The following is a 16,296-nucleotide window of genomic DNA, read 5'->3' as shown; positions in this document are numbered from 1 at the left end:
AGTAGAAGTATTTTGCATCCAAAAAGCTGTTCTTGTTTTTGATATGTACGAGGAAGGCATGCAAGCCACCTCATGTTTATTTGTTCAGCACTACTCTGTAGAAGCAAACTTGATAGCAGATGTTCAGTACAACCTTAAAGGTTTGTGAAACTGGTTCAGTTCACACATTTCTGACCTTAATTTGCTGGTAGCAAAAAGAGATATACTCTATAATAATGCTACTTGTGTGTAATCTGACATCACCAAAGATACTAGTACTGCATCAAGCCTGTTGATTAAATTTGTTATTAAGAGGTCAGAAATGGCTGTAATGTAGAACAGTATGGTCGAGGAAGGTACGTACCATGAACTCACACCTTAATTTGTAGGGCTTTGTATTCAGTTCTGCCACAAGGTTCCGCACAGTTCCAAGGCTTATAAGAGGAGGGGGCATAATGAATAAAAATAACACATTTACTAAAGGTGCATAGGATTGCCTGTTTCTTGTTTAATCCAGAAACATTGGCTCAGAATTGCTTAGTGATATAGAGTTTGCCTCTTGTTTGGCCTTGTATGTTGGAGGAAGCTGATAGGAGCATGTAACGTTTAAGCTGTAATAGAAATAACCAATGGGTCATTAGCTGTGGGCTCCAACAGACTTCCAGAGTGCCTTCTTAAGTGCCTGCCTTTGTCTTCTTTTACAGCATTGTCTTGTTGATGAGCACCAGCTTGAAGTAAAACTTTCTGAAAGAGCCATCAAGTAAGTGATGCACCTTTCTACAGCATGTATGACTATATCGCCCATGTTACTCTGGTAGCCAGTTCACTTTATACCTAGCTTTTTAAAACATTGTATCATGTGTCATGACCAGATGTAATACCGTAGCAGTATAAAAGACGCCAGTGGACACACAGCGTCTTGGTTTTTCCATTTAGTGGTCCTGCTCTTGTGCCCTAGGGACATCACCTTTGCTTTATTTATTCTCAAATTTGAAGTAACCTTTGCAGAGAATAATCGTGGAATGTTGGAAACCATTTTCTGATAGTCCACATTTGTTCTCATTTTCATCCCGTGTTGCAACTATGAAAGCAGATTGAAGTACTCATGTATGACTTTTGAAATGCCACTTGCCAGCCATATCTGAAAGAAACAGGTTAGTATTAGATTCCTTACCTTAGAATATCCCCAGGCGTCAGACTGGATCCACAAAATTTTGTGTAGCAGTACCCCTGTGCGTCGGTAGGGGTCGTCTGCGGCTCCGCGTCCGTCGTTGGCACCGGTATGACGTCATCGGAGTACTTAGACGCCGCCCTCGCGCGCTGACGTCTGTTCTTCTTTTTTCCCCGCCAGCAAGCGCAGGTCCGGAGAAAGTGGTACCCTTTAGTCCATTTTTTACGAAACTATTTGGATCTTTTTGATCTGCTTTTCGAGTCGACCGACTCCGACGTGCCGGTAGGGATGCCAGGGTTCAACCCCTGCGTCGACTCCAGCCGACTGATGTCGGTTACCGACCCCCATCGCCGGTGCCTTCATTGCCTGGGGCCCGACCACGACAAGTCGTGCCCCTACTGCCGGGCCTTGACGTCGAAGGCTAGGCGGGAGCGGTCCTGCAAGCGCCTCGAGCTCCGGCAGTCGGCCCGTGCCGTTCGAGGTCCCTGTCCGGAAGGAGGTTGAGGGACCGGTCGCAGAGCCAGAGTCGTCATAGCTCCGGGAGTCAAAATCATTCCTCGGGCTCCAAGTCCTCAGGTAAGAGGCACAAGAAGTCGAAGAGGCGACATCGCTCTTCTGACTCCCCCCGACGCTCGCACGACCCGGCCGGGGGTTCGGACGACACCGCACACGCGGCTCCGCCGGAGCCGCAGGCGTCACGGCCTGCTCCATACCCGCCGGTCCCTGGCCAGAACGTGACAGCGGAGGAGATCGAGGCCTTCCTCATGGCCATGAGGTCGCGAGCTCCTCCGTCTGGTTCCCCAAGCGGGCCGTCAGCGACTTCGGTCCCGGCGCCACAGGGCCCCGCTGGATCCGGGTCGCCGCCGGTCGACCTTACCACCTCGCCGGCGCCGACCCCCAGGTTGTCTCCCCCGGCGCCGTCCCTGGACGACGCCATCCCCAGTCCTACCCTCAATTCGGATCCGTATTCGACGACGCTAGGAGATTTTTACTTCTATGACCCGGCCCCATCCTTTGACCCTGAGTATCAGGAGATGGGTGGCGAGGAGGATTGAGAGGGGTCTGAGGACCCTCTGGCACGTGAGTGCTAGCCTTACCAGGACTGGGCAGGTGAGCTTGGGGATGCCGGTGGTCTTGAAACTTCGCCAGACATTGGTTTTGTCTCCCCTCCCTACCATGGCTACGGAGGAGGGGGCTGCCTATGGTGTGGTGTTGACACGGTCTGCCAATGCCTTATCTCTTGAACTCCCTGTCGCGGCCGTGAGGACTAACCTCCTCACTGAGGTCCTTAAACCGCAGGCAAGCTCCTCGGAGCCTCTGCTGCCATTTAATGAGGCCTTATCCGACGTTCTTCTGGGCAACTGTTCCAGACCCGCTACAGGTCCGCCTGTAGATAGGAACATGGCCAGACGCTACCGCACTGCTCCGTGTGACCCTTGCTTCCTGTTCACCCACCCCAACCCCGAAAGCCTGGTCATCCAGGCCTCTAACTCCCAGACCGCATTCCTGATGGCTCCCACCGATCGGGAATCCAAGAGGTACGAACAGTATGGAAAGAAAATGTTCTCCTCCCTGAGTTCGGGGTTGCGGTCAGTTAACACCGCGTGCCTCTTGGGCCGTTATATCCACTCTCTGTAGGACACGGTCGCGGCCGTGCTGCCACAATGTCCAGAGGAGGCCTGGCCTAACGCGCCCAAGCCCTTGCGGAGGGTCGAGATGCGGCGCAGTATTCTATCCGGTGTGGACTGGATACAACGGACTTACTAGGTAGAGCGATGGCAACAACGGTGGCGATTCGTCGCCATGCCTGGCTGAGGTCCGCCAACTTTTCGGCTGATGTCCAAAATACCCTTATGGACATGCAGTTTGAAGGCCATCGCCTCTTTGGCGACAAGGCAGACAGTGTGCTTGAGGGCTTTAAGGACTCCAGGGCTACGGCCAAGTCCTTGGGCCTGTCGGCCCCACGCCAGCAACCTGCTGCCTTTCGCTTCTTTCGTCACCAAGGACAGGGCGCCCCCACAAGTCCTGCATGTCACGGGCTGCAGACTAACATCCAGCGCAGTGGCAGACGTGGTCACCGCCCTGGCGGTGCCCGGGGACAACGGCGAGGCTAGTCCACGTCCACCCCCGCAGCATCCCCCTCAAAGCCTTCCTAGTCCGAGCTTTCAGGCCCACATGACGCCAGTGGGGGCAGGGTTCGCCATCACCTCCTTCACTGGCGCTACATCACTTCGGACAGGTGGGTGCTGAAAATCGTCCGAAGGGGCTACTCCCTCCCCTTCGAGGCGACCCCTCCAGCCATGCCACCACAGTACCACCGCGTGTCGGGGGATCACTTGAATATTCTGCGAGAGGAAGTTACGGCCCTCTTGGCCAAAGGGGCCATTGAGCACGTTCCTGGGCCAGAAGTAGGGTGTGGTTGTTACTCCCACTACTTTCTGGTTCCCAAGAAGGGCAAAAGGGGCCTACTCCCTATCTTGGACCTGCGGAACGTCAACGGCTTCGTCCGGAAGGAGAAGTTCAAGATGCTGGCTTTGGCTCAGGTCTTAGCTGCCCTGGAGACTGGATGGTAGCGTTGGACTTGCAGGACGCTTATTTTCACATCCCCGTCCTGCTGGCCCACCGGCGTTACCTGCGGTTCACGGTAGGCCACGAGCACTTTCAGTTTACCGTGCTGCCCTTCGGCCTTACCAGCGCCCCACAGGTGTTCACGAAAGTGATGGCGGTGGTCGCAGCTCTTCTGCGCAGGTTAGGGGTTTCAGTCTTCCCCCACCTCGACGACTGGTTGTTGAAGGCGGGCTCACCCCTGACAGTCATCAGCCCCCTCCAGACTACGGCCAACCTCCTGCATCTGCTGGGGTTCTCCATAAGTTTGCCGAAGTCACACCTGTGTCCCTCTCAGAAGCTCCTCTTCATCGGAGCGGTTCTAGACTCTGCACAGTTTTGGGTTTATCCTCCTGAACAGCGGTTTCACGATATTCAGGCTCTGATTCCGATCTTTCAGCCGTCATCCCGAGTCTCAGTCAGGTTGACGCTGCGGCTTCTGGGGCTGATGGCCTCCTGCATCCTTCTGGTGCATCACGCCAGGTGGCGGATGTGGGCTCTGTGGTGGGACCTGAAGTTTCAGTGGACCCAGCATCAGGGCAACTTGTCCGACCATGTCTTGATCTCGGAGGGCGCTGCAAGACAGTTGCAGTGGTGGCTCACGGACCTCGATTGGGTCAGCGGCAGATCCCTCTCCCTACCTCAACCGGAGCACGTAGTTGTGACGGACGCGTCCCTCCAGGGTTGGGGGGGGCCACATGGGAGAGGCGGAGATCAGAGGCCTCTGGTCTCCGGCGGAGTCCCGGTTCCACATCAACCTTCTGGAGCTGCGGGCGATCCGGCTTGCACTGAAGGCATTCCTCCCCTCTATCCGGGGGAGTGTAGTGCAGGTGTTCACGGACAACACCCCTGCCATGTGGTACTGCAACAAACAGGGCGGGGTGGGGTCGTGGACCCTATGCCAGGAGGCTCTGCGCCTCTGGCAGTGGCTGGAACATCAGGGCGTGACCCTGGAGGTTCAACACCTGGCAGGTTCCCTGAAAGCCAGGGCGGACTAACTCAGCCGTCAGTGCATGATGGATCACGAATGGCGTCTGAACTCGGACATGGCGTAAGGCCTCTTACAGCAGAGGGGAGAGCCTTGGTTAGATCTATTTGCCACAGAAGAGAACGCGCAATGTCATCAGTTCTGCACATTGGAATTTCCAAGGCGGCACTCGTTCGAAGACGCTTTTCGTCGCGAGTGGAGCTGTGGTCTGTTGTACGCCTTTCCGCCTATATCACTTCTGCCCAGAGAGCTGAAGAAGATCAGACGCGACCGGGCCCAAGTTATCCTTGTGGCTCCGGACTGGGCACAAAGATACTGGTATCCCGAGCTACGCAGCATGTCTGTTGATCCCCCGATTCGTCTGCCTCTTCAGGAGGACCTTCTCTCACAGCAGCAGGGGACGGTCCTCCACCCGAACCTGTCCAGTCTCTACTTACATGTGTGGAGATTGAGCGACGGCGGTTGAGGCCATTTGACTTGCCTCCTGAAGTCTGTAATGTGATTCTGGCAGCCAGGCGTCCCTCCACAAAATCGGTATACGCCTGCAGGTGGAACAAATTTGTGGCATGGTACACAGCAATGGCTGTGGATTCCCTTTCTGCCCCTCTTTCAGAGGTTCTCCTCTTCCTTTTTTCTCTTGCCCAGCAGGGCTCTGCTCTGGGTACTATCAAGGGCTACCTCTCTGCCATTTCCGCCTTCTTAAGGCTCCCTGATCAGCCCTCTTTGTTCAAGTCCCCAGTTGTAAATAGGTTTTTGAAGGGCATCACTCATATGTTTCCTCCTGTTCCTTTCGTGATGCCTCAGTGGGACTTGAACCTTGTTCTGACTTACCTGATGTGCGCTCCTTTCGAGCCACTTCATAACTGTCCTCTTTGTCTCCTTACTCTCAAGACTGCATTCCTGGTTGCCATCACCTCTGCCAGGAGAGTGAGTGAGCTCCAGTCTCTTTCCTCTAAACCTCCTTTCCATTCTGTCCATCCAGACAAAGTTGTGTTGCGGACGCTACCCTCTTTTCTGCCCAAGGTAGTAACAGCCTTCCACATCGGGCAGTCCATCACCTTGCCCACCTTCTTCCCGCCTCCGCATCCCTCGAAAGAGGAAGAGAGGCTCCACCGTCTGGACCCTAAACGTGCGCTTTCATTCTATTTGGATCGCACACGCCAGTTCCGGGTGGATTACCAACTCTTTGTTGGTTACGTGGGCGCTAAGAAGGATCAGGCTGTGCACAAGCGGACCATCTCTCGGTGGGTCGTGTTTTGCATCAAGGTATGCTACTCTTTGGCTAAAATGGAGCCTCCTGTTGGGTTGAGGACCCATTCCACTCTGGCCACGGCGGCTACTACTGCCCTGGGTCGGGGAGTCCTTTTGCAGGACATCTGTCAGGCAGCTTCGTGGGCCTCGCTGCACACGTTTGCAAGACACTACTGCCTGGACAGCCAAGTCCGGAGAGATGGCTTCTTTGGCCGTTCCGTTCTCCAGGACTTTCTGGTGTGATCATTGGTTCGCAGACCCACCACCGGGGTTGGTTTTGCTGGGGTATCTATTCTAAGGTAAGGAATCGAATACTAACCTGTTTCTTTCAGATGCACAAGTTACACACCTTCGGTAACGATATATCTGTAAGAAACAGTAGTTAGTATTAGATTCCTTACCGCCCCACCCATCCTCCCCGTTCTGTGAACCGATATCTAGGGTTAAGGTCATCCCCTTTCAGGGCCCTAGTTTCATGGCACCAGTGTTGGTTTTTATCATGGCTCTGCATTTCTGGCGCGGAAAAGCTTTGTATAAGAACTGACATCAGCGCGCGAGGGCGGCGTCTAAGTACTCCGACAACGTCATCCCGGCGCCAGCGATGCCGACTACGGACGCAGAGCCGCAGACGACGCCTACCGACGCACAGGGGTACTGCTACGCAAAATTTTCTGGATCCAGTCTGACGCCTGGGGATATTCTAAGGTAAGGAATCTAATACTAACTACTGTTTCTTACAGATATATTGTTACCGAAGGTAAGTAAATTGTGCTTTTTGCAGTAGGGGTTGTAGGGTTTAAGGAGGAGAATCCACTAGAGCTGAAACTGCCACTGTCTTTGGACCTAATTTGGATATGAGCACTCGTTGAGGGTAAAATCATAGTGACCTATGAGCATTTTAGCAATCAGAGATCAATGGGATTTCTATGAATATTTACCACTGAGAGACTACACAACAAAAAGTAATTATATTCAGTGACTTCAGCTTCTGAATGAACATCGAAGACCAGGCCTCAACTGCTCCTTGCCTTTCCCAATATATTTACTCATCACATCCGCTGTTGTCTGATGCACAAAATGGGCAGCCTAGATGTCATCCTCTGAAGCAGTCTCATTTTGAATGTACACTTCACCGTTGCCAAGACATGGCCTGGTTCCATAGCTTCCTCTTAGACTCAGTCTAGCACTGGGAGTCCATCCGCAAAGCTGTACATGGGGATTTCCAAATCTCTTGTAAAACTTCACCTGAAATCTTTCATACACAACAGTTGTTGCTACATTTTAATGCCTTTCCCAAGCAGGGAACTCTGTGCCCACTTTAGAAAGTAAGCTAACTCTTATATGCAGTACTCGCTAGTTCACAACAGTCTTCCCAGGCAACAATGCAGAAAGCTTGAAAATGCATGGTGCTCTGCTCTCAAGTTATATTTTACTCTATAATGCAAACTTTCTTGTCACATGGATAGAAAATGTCTTACATTCTTCAATTCTTTCAAACTATTCAGATCTTACCTAATCTTGCATGGATCAAAGGAACTGACCAGTGCCCTTTAGCTCCACGAACACACCATTATCATTTTTTCACAAAGAAATGCCATGTCTTCTATAAAGAAATTGAACAACAACTCCAGTTAGCACTGCATTTCCTCATACCAATGCCTGTCTACACCAGCACCACCTCCAACACTCCCACCTCCAAACAAATTAGATCCTTGCTTATTTCAGGCAACCATGGTGAAGCCGGCCTCTATGGCATTTTCTGACTCCCTCAACTCTTGGCTGAAGGTCTGATTATGCAGTCATAAGGCATCCTGCTTAATCTTGAAAATCACTGCACTGTCAAGGGTCAACATAGCTTTTTGTCCTTGTGACCAACAGTAACACGTTACTTACTTCAAGGTTGGCCCGCAGTCCATGAAGAAAAATGTTGTTCACCTACTACTCAATAGCCAACTCCCCTGGCCAGTACATTTCCACAAAAGGATGTAGTCTAAGAACTGCAGTAACAGATGGCAACTCGCCCCTTGCTTGATATTATTGTAGATTAATTGAGAATGTATTGATATCAGTGTTTGTCTTCTATGTACTGTAGAGAGCACAAAAAAGACACCACCTAGTTAGTTTTAAGCCTTTCTCTGGGAAATCCCATGCCTCTTCTCTTTAGCCAGTGGCACTTCATTCCTCCACTGATATGCTGCCTCAAGAAGTTGTGGTTTGAAAACACACACTGCTCTCCCTAGATTTGCCTCGGTATTAACAATGCTGCTTTCAGCCCCTGATAAGGCTGCATGGTGTTACAAGGAAAGTTTTGGGAGGAGGCTCTGTTTACATGTTTGTGTAACTCCACCTTGGGATCTTTATAACTGTATATAACATGTTCAGCAATATCTCTGAGCATATTTTTTTAAATATTATTTTTATCGTATTTAAAGAAAGAAAATCTGTAGTTAATATCATTACACACAAACATTGGACTACATATGTGGCCCCTTTGAGGCTACTGGCCCTCCAAAATACTCAATGCCTAGTTCCTGGGACAATAGGACCTCTTGGTTCAAGGGTAGAATATGTTTTGGAAACTGAGCACATCTTTTCAAGATTTTATAGAGGAAAGGATGGACAGGCTCCAGCTGATCAGAAATAAATGAGAATTCCAAAAGGGAGGCGAGACCAACTCCATGAGTGGTGTCTCTGCCGACCAATCATACTCTGTATTTTAAAGCATACATAGAAAGAAAAGAAAGGGTCTTATGTAAATGCAGATACATATTTTCACTAAGCAGGCATTTTCTTTGCAGCATGACTTTCTTTGCAAAATTCTAAAATTGTTGTATCCTGTTTTACTCCAAGGCCAACAGTAACCTCTGCTCGCAAGAAACAAACTGCCCGGAAGCAACTGAGCTCCAAGATTCTTGTACGTAATATCCCCTTCCAGGCGACAGTTAAGGAAATTCGCGAGCTCTTCAGGTGTGTATGCCAAGTGTGATAGTGTACGGCTACCTACAGATTATGGTACAGCATTGTGTAGTTCATGCATTGGGTGGGTGGATTGTGGGAACCTTTGCATGATTTGAGTACTTGAATTCTAGGATACTTGGATGGTACACTGAACATAACAGTACTGAAGCCTCCAGTGTTTGTGCAGCTCTGGTGGCCCTGGGAGCACCTGTACTGGTGCCCTGTGTTTAGTATTATGGATTTAAGCAAAAAACTGTATATAACCTTCACCCACATATTGTGACATGGTTCATTGAAGGGTTTACGTTTGGTTGTTGGGCCACACTTTCATAAAGTAAACTATATCACTGTGACTGGTGGCTGTGTTTTTTGTGAGGAGCACAAGTGCATAAGGCAACACCCAAATGTTTTTTTTATTGTTCTGTTTTTATAATATGAACTAGTGTAAACATGAATCCTGCCCTCAAGAACCTTACTTTCTACGCTAAGGTACATTCCAATGAGTGATCAACTGTTAAGAGAGTCTCTATATACGTGAGTGGATGCCATGCATTGCTTACTAAAAGAAGGATTAAAAAAGCACATGAATGTTCACTCTTTCACTAAAATATGGCCGGAAAAAAAACTTTTCAGGCTTGATCCATTTTCTGTGCAAATCTCCAAGTGAGATTGTATACGCATCCACATCTAAGAAAGAATATACACGACTTCTCTCCTTTCTCTGTTAAGATTTGCCTTCATCATGTACCCAGCTTCTTCAGACCACTGAAGAATTTATCTTCTTGCTCCGGGTTGCAAAAAGTACAGTCCGTTTGGTCATAAGAAATGCAGAGTTTTGCTGGTTTTGGCATGCCCGCGTGCTTTCCCAGTGCCAGAATGCTTCATGTTTGTATTTAATTTATTTAGCTTTTTTCATGCTTTCCACTGCTTGACATGGATATCAAAACACTGCCTCCTTCATTTTGTAGGTCTTGTTCTGGTCTTGCAGCTGTCTGTATCCTCTCTTTATCTCTCCGGTCTCTAATGAAGCGAAGGTCCCCGAACAAACTTTTGTACCTACTTGTGAAGCCTTGATTTGAATCTGTGATTTTAGATTTGTCTAACACCCTTGTTTTTTTATCCAAAACAATGTATTGAGCGCAAGGTTATCGCCCTTTGCCCCTGTTAGGAGCACCAGAACCCTGTTCTGGTCATTCCAAATGCAATTCTTCAGGATTTCTGTTTCAGTTGTTATGGTTTTATTTTCCTTTACTATTGTAAAGAGTTATTTGTCAAGATTGGAAATATTAGGAACATGTTGTTCTTTTTCTTTGACACTTCCTCCAGCTTGGCTCTCTGACTCGAGTCTGGAGATTAAATTTGCTCTTTTGCTCAGGGCTTGTAGTCTTGGTGGTGATGGGTCTTACCTCTTTTATTTGGTCTTACGACCTTTTGAGGGAAAAGAATACCTCCAATCTGGTCAGATCAAAATAGATGACATGGCTTGTTTTAGTACTCCTGAATTGGCCTGCGCCTTGCTGCAAATGTATTTTGGCATTTATTGACCATCATAAGGCTGCTTCCTCCTTAAGTCCTGCCTCTGAGTTTTGCCAGGACAGCCACAATGATCTACAGATCTAATTGAGACCCTCGTAAGCAGAGGTGTCTTCTTCCCTTCTGGGTAAGTACCACTCTCTTCAACCCATTGCCATCTCACTGACTGTCTCGGTCACCCACATCGCATTGCCAGACTGCTGAAGTAAACCCTTTCAGCTGCTCCATGCACTGCCCTATGCCCTTAGCTTTATCAGAGTCTCTACATAACCTTCCCCAGTGGCAAATACACTTCTGTGCAGCCAAGCAAATGTTCAATCACTGTTGTGTTGTGTAGTTCCTATGAAAAGTATACAGGATCTGCGATTTTAGACAACATACATTGTAGGATTGGTATCAGACGAACTCTGATCACCCCCACCTGGTATGTTGACCCTTTTGTACCAAGTAGCTCACAGTGCAACTAGAATCTCCTCTTACCAAGGAGAGAATAGTTCCTGGCAACCCTCGAACATGACAACCCTGATCCCTCAGGACCGTGGAAACAATATACTACCTTTCGCTCAGTCACTTGTGCTTACTTAGTCTGTCTCAGAGGGATACACCGAATAAAACAGGCTGGGCGTTTTCAATAAACATTTATTGAACTATTGTTATTCTGGTGTGGAAAAGATGTGCTGCAACAACCGTTAGACATCATAAGATATAAATGATTAACAAAACTATAAACGTAAATGGGTGGTATAGTTCTACCATCTTACTAAAATAATGAATACATTTAAGTATATAAAACACATGATAAAAGATGCGTACTCCTACAGTGTCTTCCCTAACTAGAAGTACCTACGAGTATCTAGCATGGGTGTAGGTGTTAAGCCAAGAATCCCTCTAGGATTTAGTCAAACCCATTACCTGAGGTGAAAGACCATGGGACCCCATCCTGGTCTCGAGTTGAACACCCTGCAAGGGATGTTAGACCTCTGCGAGCTGGAGCATCTGCATGCAGGAACCTCAGCGTCTCTAGTCAGTGTGTCGGCTGGGAAGTATCGGTCTCCTCTGTGTATCTTAACAAGCTGTGATGTATGTATACCCATAGGTATCCCCATGGATCCTACCTTGCTGTATTACTGTGTCGGCCTAAGGATGACGTCGGGCATGAACTTTATACATAGATTTAATACAGGAGATGACAGTCCTGCTGTGCTTCCAAAAACCCTCATTCATGATGTATGAGATTTCAAACTAGGGAAAACCCACGTTCTGAATGCAGAGCAATATCTAGGTAAAAGGTCAGTTCCTGTAAACTGTGACAAGTGTAATGTAGGGAGAGAATATAGGTGAAGGGTAACCAGTTTACAGAGGCCTATATTATGGTACCTATATGGAATATAACAGTTGATCTGGTATACTTCTTGGACACAGGATCTTGCCAGTATCTGAGCTTCGACTGCAGTTGTTCGTTATACTGAAGGTGGCGCTCTCTTGCTCTTTCCAGCTTTCATCAGCCAACAAGGAGGATCAGAAGTCACTTACTTCTTCACTTGTTCTCAGTCTCCTGACTTTCATAGATGGGTGTCTGATTTGTTCGAGCAGCAAAAGTTTCTACAGGGATCCCACTGCTGGGAACTGATGTACATCCTCCAAATGGCTCTTCTTTTCAGTAAATTGCAGCCTGTCACAGAGCTTGAGAGCTTCATGGACGGGTGGCCAAGCCCCTCAGTACCTCATGGTTTAGCCACTATTTCAGTTGAATACCATTGTCATCACACACATGCACTCTAGCACAGACAGCAATGCTCCCTCTAGAATCCTTTCAAGCAGTACTGAATCTGGAGATCATATTTATAGAGCAGAGCATTCATACCCTTGATACTCGAACTGAGACTGTGTTTGGACGTTCGAATCCACTTAAAACCTTTAGCAAATGTGGTTTTATAGGAAAATAAGAGGAAATGTCTGGTCGAGCATTGTAGCATTTCCTCATATATTAACCATGGCTGCATTGATGGAGAATGGATGATTACGTTAAATTTGCAAGTGTGGCGCTAGTACAGAGAAAAAAACTGAAAAGTATGAGAAATAAAAAATGTTTAAATTAGTTTAGCCACGCCCTAACAATTTAAACTTCCTGAAAGTTCTTCAGTTTTACATCATGAGCAAATTTACTTTCCGCCCGGTTTGAGGTGTCATCAGAATAGTTCAAAATATGTATTGTGGCTGTATAACAGTGTCAGGAAACTACACTGCACTCCAACGCCAGCAGTGCTATATTCACCCATCATGTTTCAATAAAAAGCTTCCACCAAACTGAGCCACTGTGCGGGCTTACAAAAGCTTGAGCTTTTGTCACTCAAGCTGCTTCCCTATGAAAGGCAGTAAAGCCCCAAGAGCCTCTACTGGTAGCTGCTTATTGCAGCACAGTACACCCGCCACTGGTCTTGACACCAGCGCAACTAGTAGAAGGCACAAGCTGGGAACATCAGCACATAAATATGTTTGTTGCTATGCTGGGGCTTTTGCAGCTTGAATCCTCTTCTAAACTAACAAGCTGTGCATTATTCCACCATCTAGTGGTTGGGTCAAGAAGTGTCTGTAACTATGAAAGATTTTTTGTGTTGATGATGACTATGGTGGATCCACATGGCTCACTATGTATGATGTTGACCATAAGCCTACAGTGCACCAAAACACGACCTCAATGCTAGATATTTTTTTTTCCACCAGAGTTCGTATATTTTTATTACTTCGCCTAGTTCCTTCAGGATCAGCCTCCTCTGATCTTGGAAGCAGGACACAGGAGTGTGCACATCCCACGCTTCCTCCCTCCTGCCCGTAGTGCTTATTTTAGCTGCATATTCACCTCATTATGAGTGGGGCCTGCCATCATCAACAAAACCACGTGCCATACAAAACATGTGTTTTCCTTAGGTATATCCACTCATGCAGAATCAGAAACACTACATAAGTGTGTTGATGCTTTTGAAACATGCAGTACATCACACCATTTTATATAGAGGTGTCATCTTTAGAATATTTTCAGTATTCACTTTTTTCTAGAATTTTCTCAGTCAATCACCAAAGCTTAACAGCAGATTTTTATGCAGTCCTTCACAACATTAAGAGTTTGTAATCATTTTCTAGCCAGGTGAAGTTTCTTCCCGCTTAGAACTTTGCTTTGTAGGGATTCCTTTAACCTCTGCAAAGCTTAGAAGCTCACCCTTCACCGCTTCTTGCCTTTTAATATTTATTGTCCTTCTCAAGGAAGGAGTATTTTAAGGGCCTATGGGCTGGACCAATGTGAGTATTAGTTGTACCTTGTGTGCATATCTGTAAAGCTGGTGGTGCTGATTACATTCAGGATGAGGAAGACTGGCAGAGATGAACAATCAATCAGATTTTATGTATCGTCTATTTCTTCCTGTGTCTCACTCTATCTAAAGTTATGGGCCAAACGTTGAGCCTATTACACTTGTTAAGCTCAAGCAAATGTGTTCACTGACTAAGAGCTTGACTTACCTACGCTACACATAGAGGATCTAAACTTAAGTCCTCTCCCATACCGGTCCTGATGAAGTCCACCAGACCCATGAGGGCACTCCCTGATCGGAACATGTCGACCAAACCTCTAGGTGTTGTGGACCAGTAACTCATCCACTTCAACACAGACGTTTCTTTTAACCTTCTCACTCTCCTACTCAAATAAACAGTTTCAAACAGAAAAGGAGATAATTTTAACCTCTCACTCCTTCCGCTATCCAGACAGTCTCCCTCCTGGTGGAGGACAGTAGATCACTTGGAGAACAAAACACTTAATTGACAGACCTTCCAATGACACTATCCATCAAACTTCATGAGCGGATATAAAACATAAACCGCATCCTGTGAAAGTGTGGTTTAGGGTCTCTGATACAACTTTCCTGAGACTCTGGCACATTGACAAAAGTGATTCATTCTCCCCTCCTTGATTATAGTTGGTGCTGATGATGCACCTTTGTTTCCGTCATTCGACTCAGGACTTGAGAGTGGGTTATGTACAAAGATTACTTCCTAATTTACTAGTAGCCAATTTGCGTACCTTAAAAGGTACATGTTAAGGAGGCCTTGCCAGCAATCCAACTAGTGAGCTGCAGATAAATGTTGATGACAGCTGTGAACGTTAACTTACTGAACCATCTTTCTGACTTCGGGATTTGGTAACAGCACCTAATGCAAAACAAATATATTCTTAACAAAAATTGTTACGTTTGTACACAAAATCAGATCTGTGTCCGGTTTCCTCCCTTCTCCTGCCCCCTCTCTGAGGGTGGGGTGCTGAGCAGGTCACCAAGAGTGTATGTAACTTCACTTCTTTTTCTCCTTTTTATGCTGTTATTTACTTTTTTAACTATAGTTATTAATTGGAGTGTAGGTTTTCTGAAACAAGAAATTGAATTGTTCGGAAAGTCATCCTAAAGATATTTGGCGGAAATCCGCGTTATCCAACGAATCGGAAACATCAAGGGCCATATGTAGGTAGCTTAATACCGGACGGTAACGGCCGAAAATCAGTAAATTTACCGTTACCGTCCGGTATTTAGCTTTTTCTAATGTAGGTGGCTGGATTTAAGGATTCGGTAACTTACCGATTTGGTAATTTAAGGAATCAGTAAATTACTGAATCCTTAAAATACTGAGGGCCCGATGTAGGTAGGCAAATACCGGTCGGTAACGGCCGAAATTCGGTAATTTCGGCCGTTACCGACCGGTATTTTGAATTTGGGATGTAGGGGCATGTTAAAATACAGATTCGGTAAATTTACCGACTCTGTAAAATTATCGAATCTGTATTTTGACATGTAGGTAGCACTTAAATCAGTGCTACAGGGGTTTATGAAGTCGTTATTTACCACCAACTAGAAGTTGGTGGTAAATAATGAAAACCCTTTAAAAAGCATTTTTTTTTGCTTTTTAAACAGTGCCATGTTGCAGACATACATGCCCTAAGGGCCCTAAGGGCATGTATGTCTGCAACATGTGCACCCATGCTCAATTGAGGGGTGCAACAGGGTGTCAAAGTGACACCCTGCCACCCTTTAATGTTTCCCCCTATTACCGAATCGGTATTTACCAATTCGGTAATTGACATTCATTCCTATGGGCCTACAGGCTCATAGGAATGAATGTCAATTACCGAATCGGTAAATACCGATTCGGTAATTGCCGAATCATACCGATTCGGTAATGGATTCGGAAAAATTACCTAAATCCAGATTGCCAGTTCTTAAATACCGAATCGGTATGATTCGGTATTTACGAATCGGTAATCTGGGATTACCTACATCGGGCCCTGAATCTGTAAATTACAGAATCCTTAAATCCTATGTAGGGAGCACTCAAGTGAGTTCATTTTTTTATTTAAGAATTCGTTATTTACCACCAACTACAAGTTGGGGGTAAATATCGAAAACCTTTAAAAAAGCAATTTTGTGGTTTTTTTAAAGGGCCATGTGGCAGACATACATGCCCTTAGGGGCATGTATGTGTGCCAAATGTGCACACAAGCACGAATCAGGGGTTCAACAGGGTGTCAATGTTACACCCTGCCACCCTTGAATATGTTCCCCCTATTACCGATTCGATAATAGTGAATGGCTTGCCATTCATAATGGGAATTACCAAATCGGTAAATACCGAATCGGTAATACCGAATATTACCGATTCGGTAAAATGTACTGAACTTTTACCTACATGCTATTTACCGATTCTTAAATACCGAATCGGTAAAATTCTGTATTTAAGAATTGGTAAATAGAAATTACCTACATATGGCCCC

The 16,296-nt window shown here is 46.7% G+C and overlaps 1 protein-coding gene across 1 annotated transcript in view; it reads left to right on the top strand.

The window, feature by feature from the left end:
• RBM19 (RNA binding motif protein 19) overlaps positions 1-16,296 on the top strand; it is a 543,939-nt gene that overhangs the window by 271,300 nt on the left and 256,343 nt on the right. Inside the window, exons 20-21 of the mRNA XM_086943257.1 lie at positions 684-739; positions 8,844-8,960. Coding sequence (XP_086799383.1) covers positions 684-739; positions 8,844-8,960 — 173 coding nt within the window. The remainder of the gene's footprint in view (positions 1-683; positions 740-8,843; positions 8,961-16,296) is intronic.

Source organism: Lissotriton vulgaris, chromosome 11 (assembly GCF_964263255.1).
Source record: "Lissotriton vulgaris chromosome 11, aLisVul1.2, whole genome shotgun sequence".
NCBI lineage: Eukaryota > Metazoa > Chordata > Amphibia > Caudata > Salamandridae > Lissotriton > Lissotriton vulgaris.
This window is presented reverse-complemented; position numbering and strand designations above follow the sequence as displayed.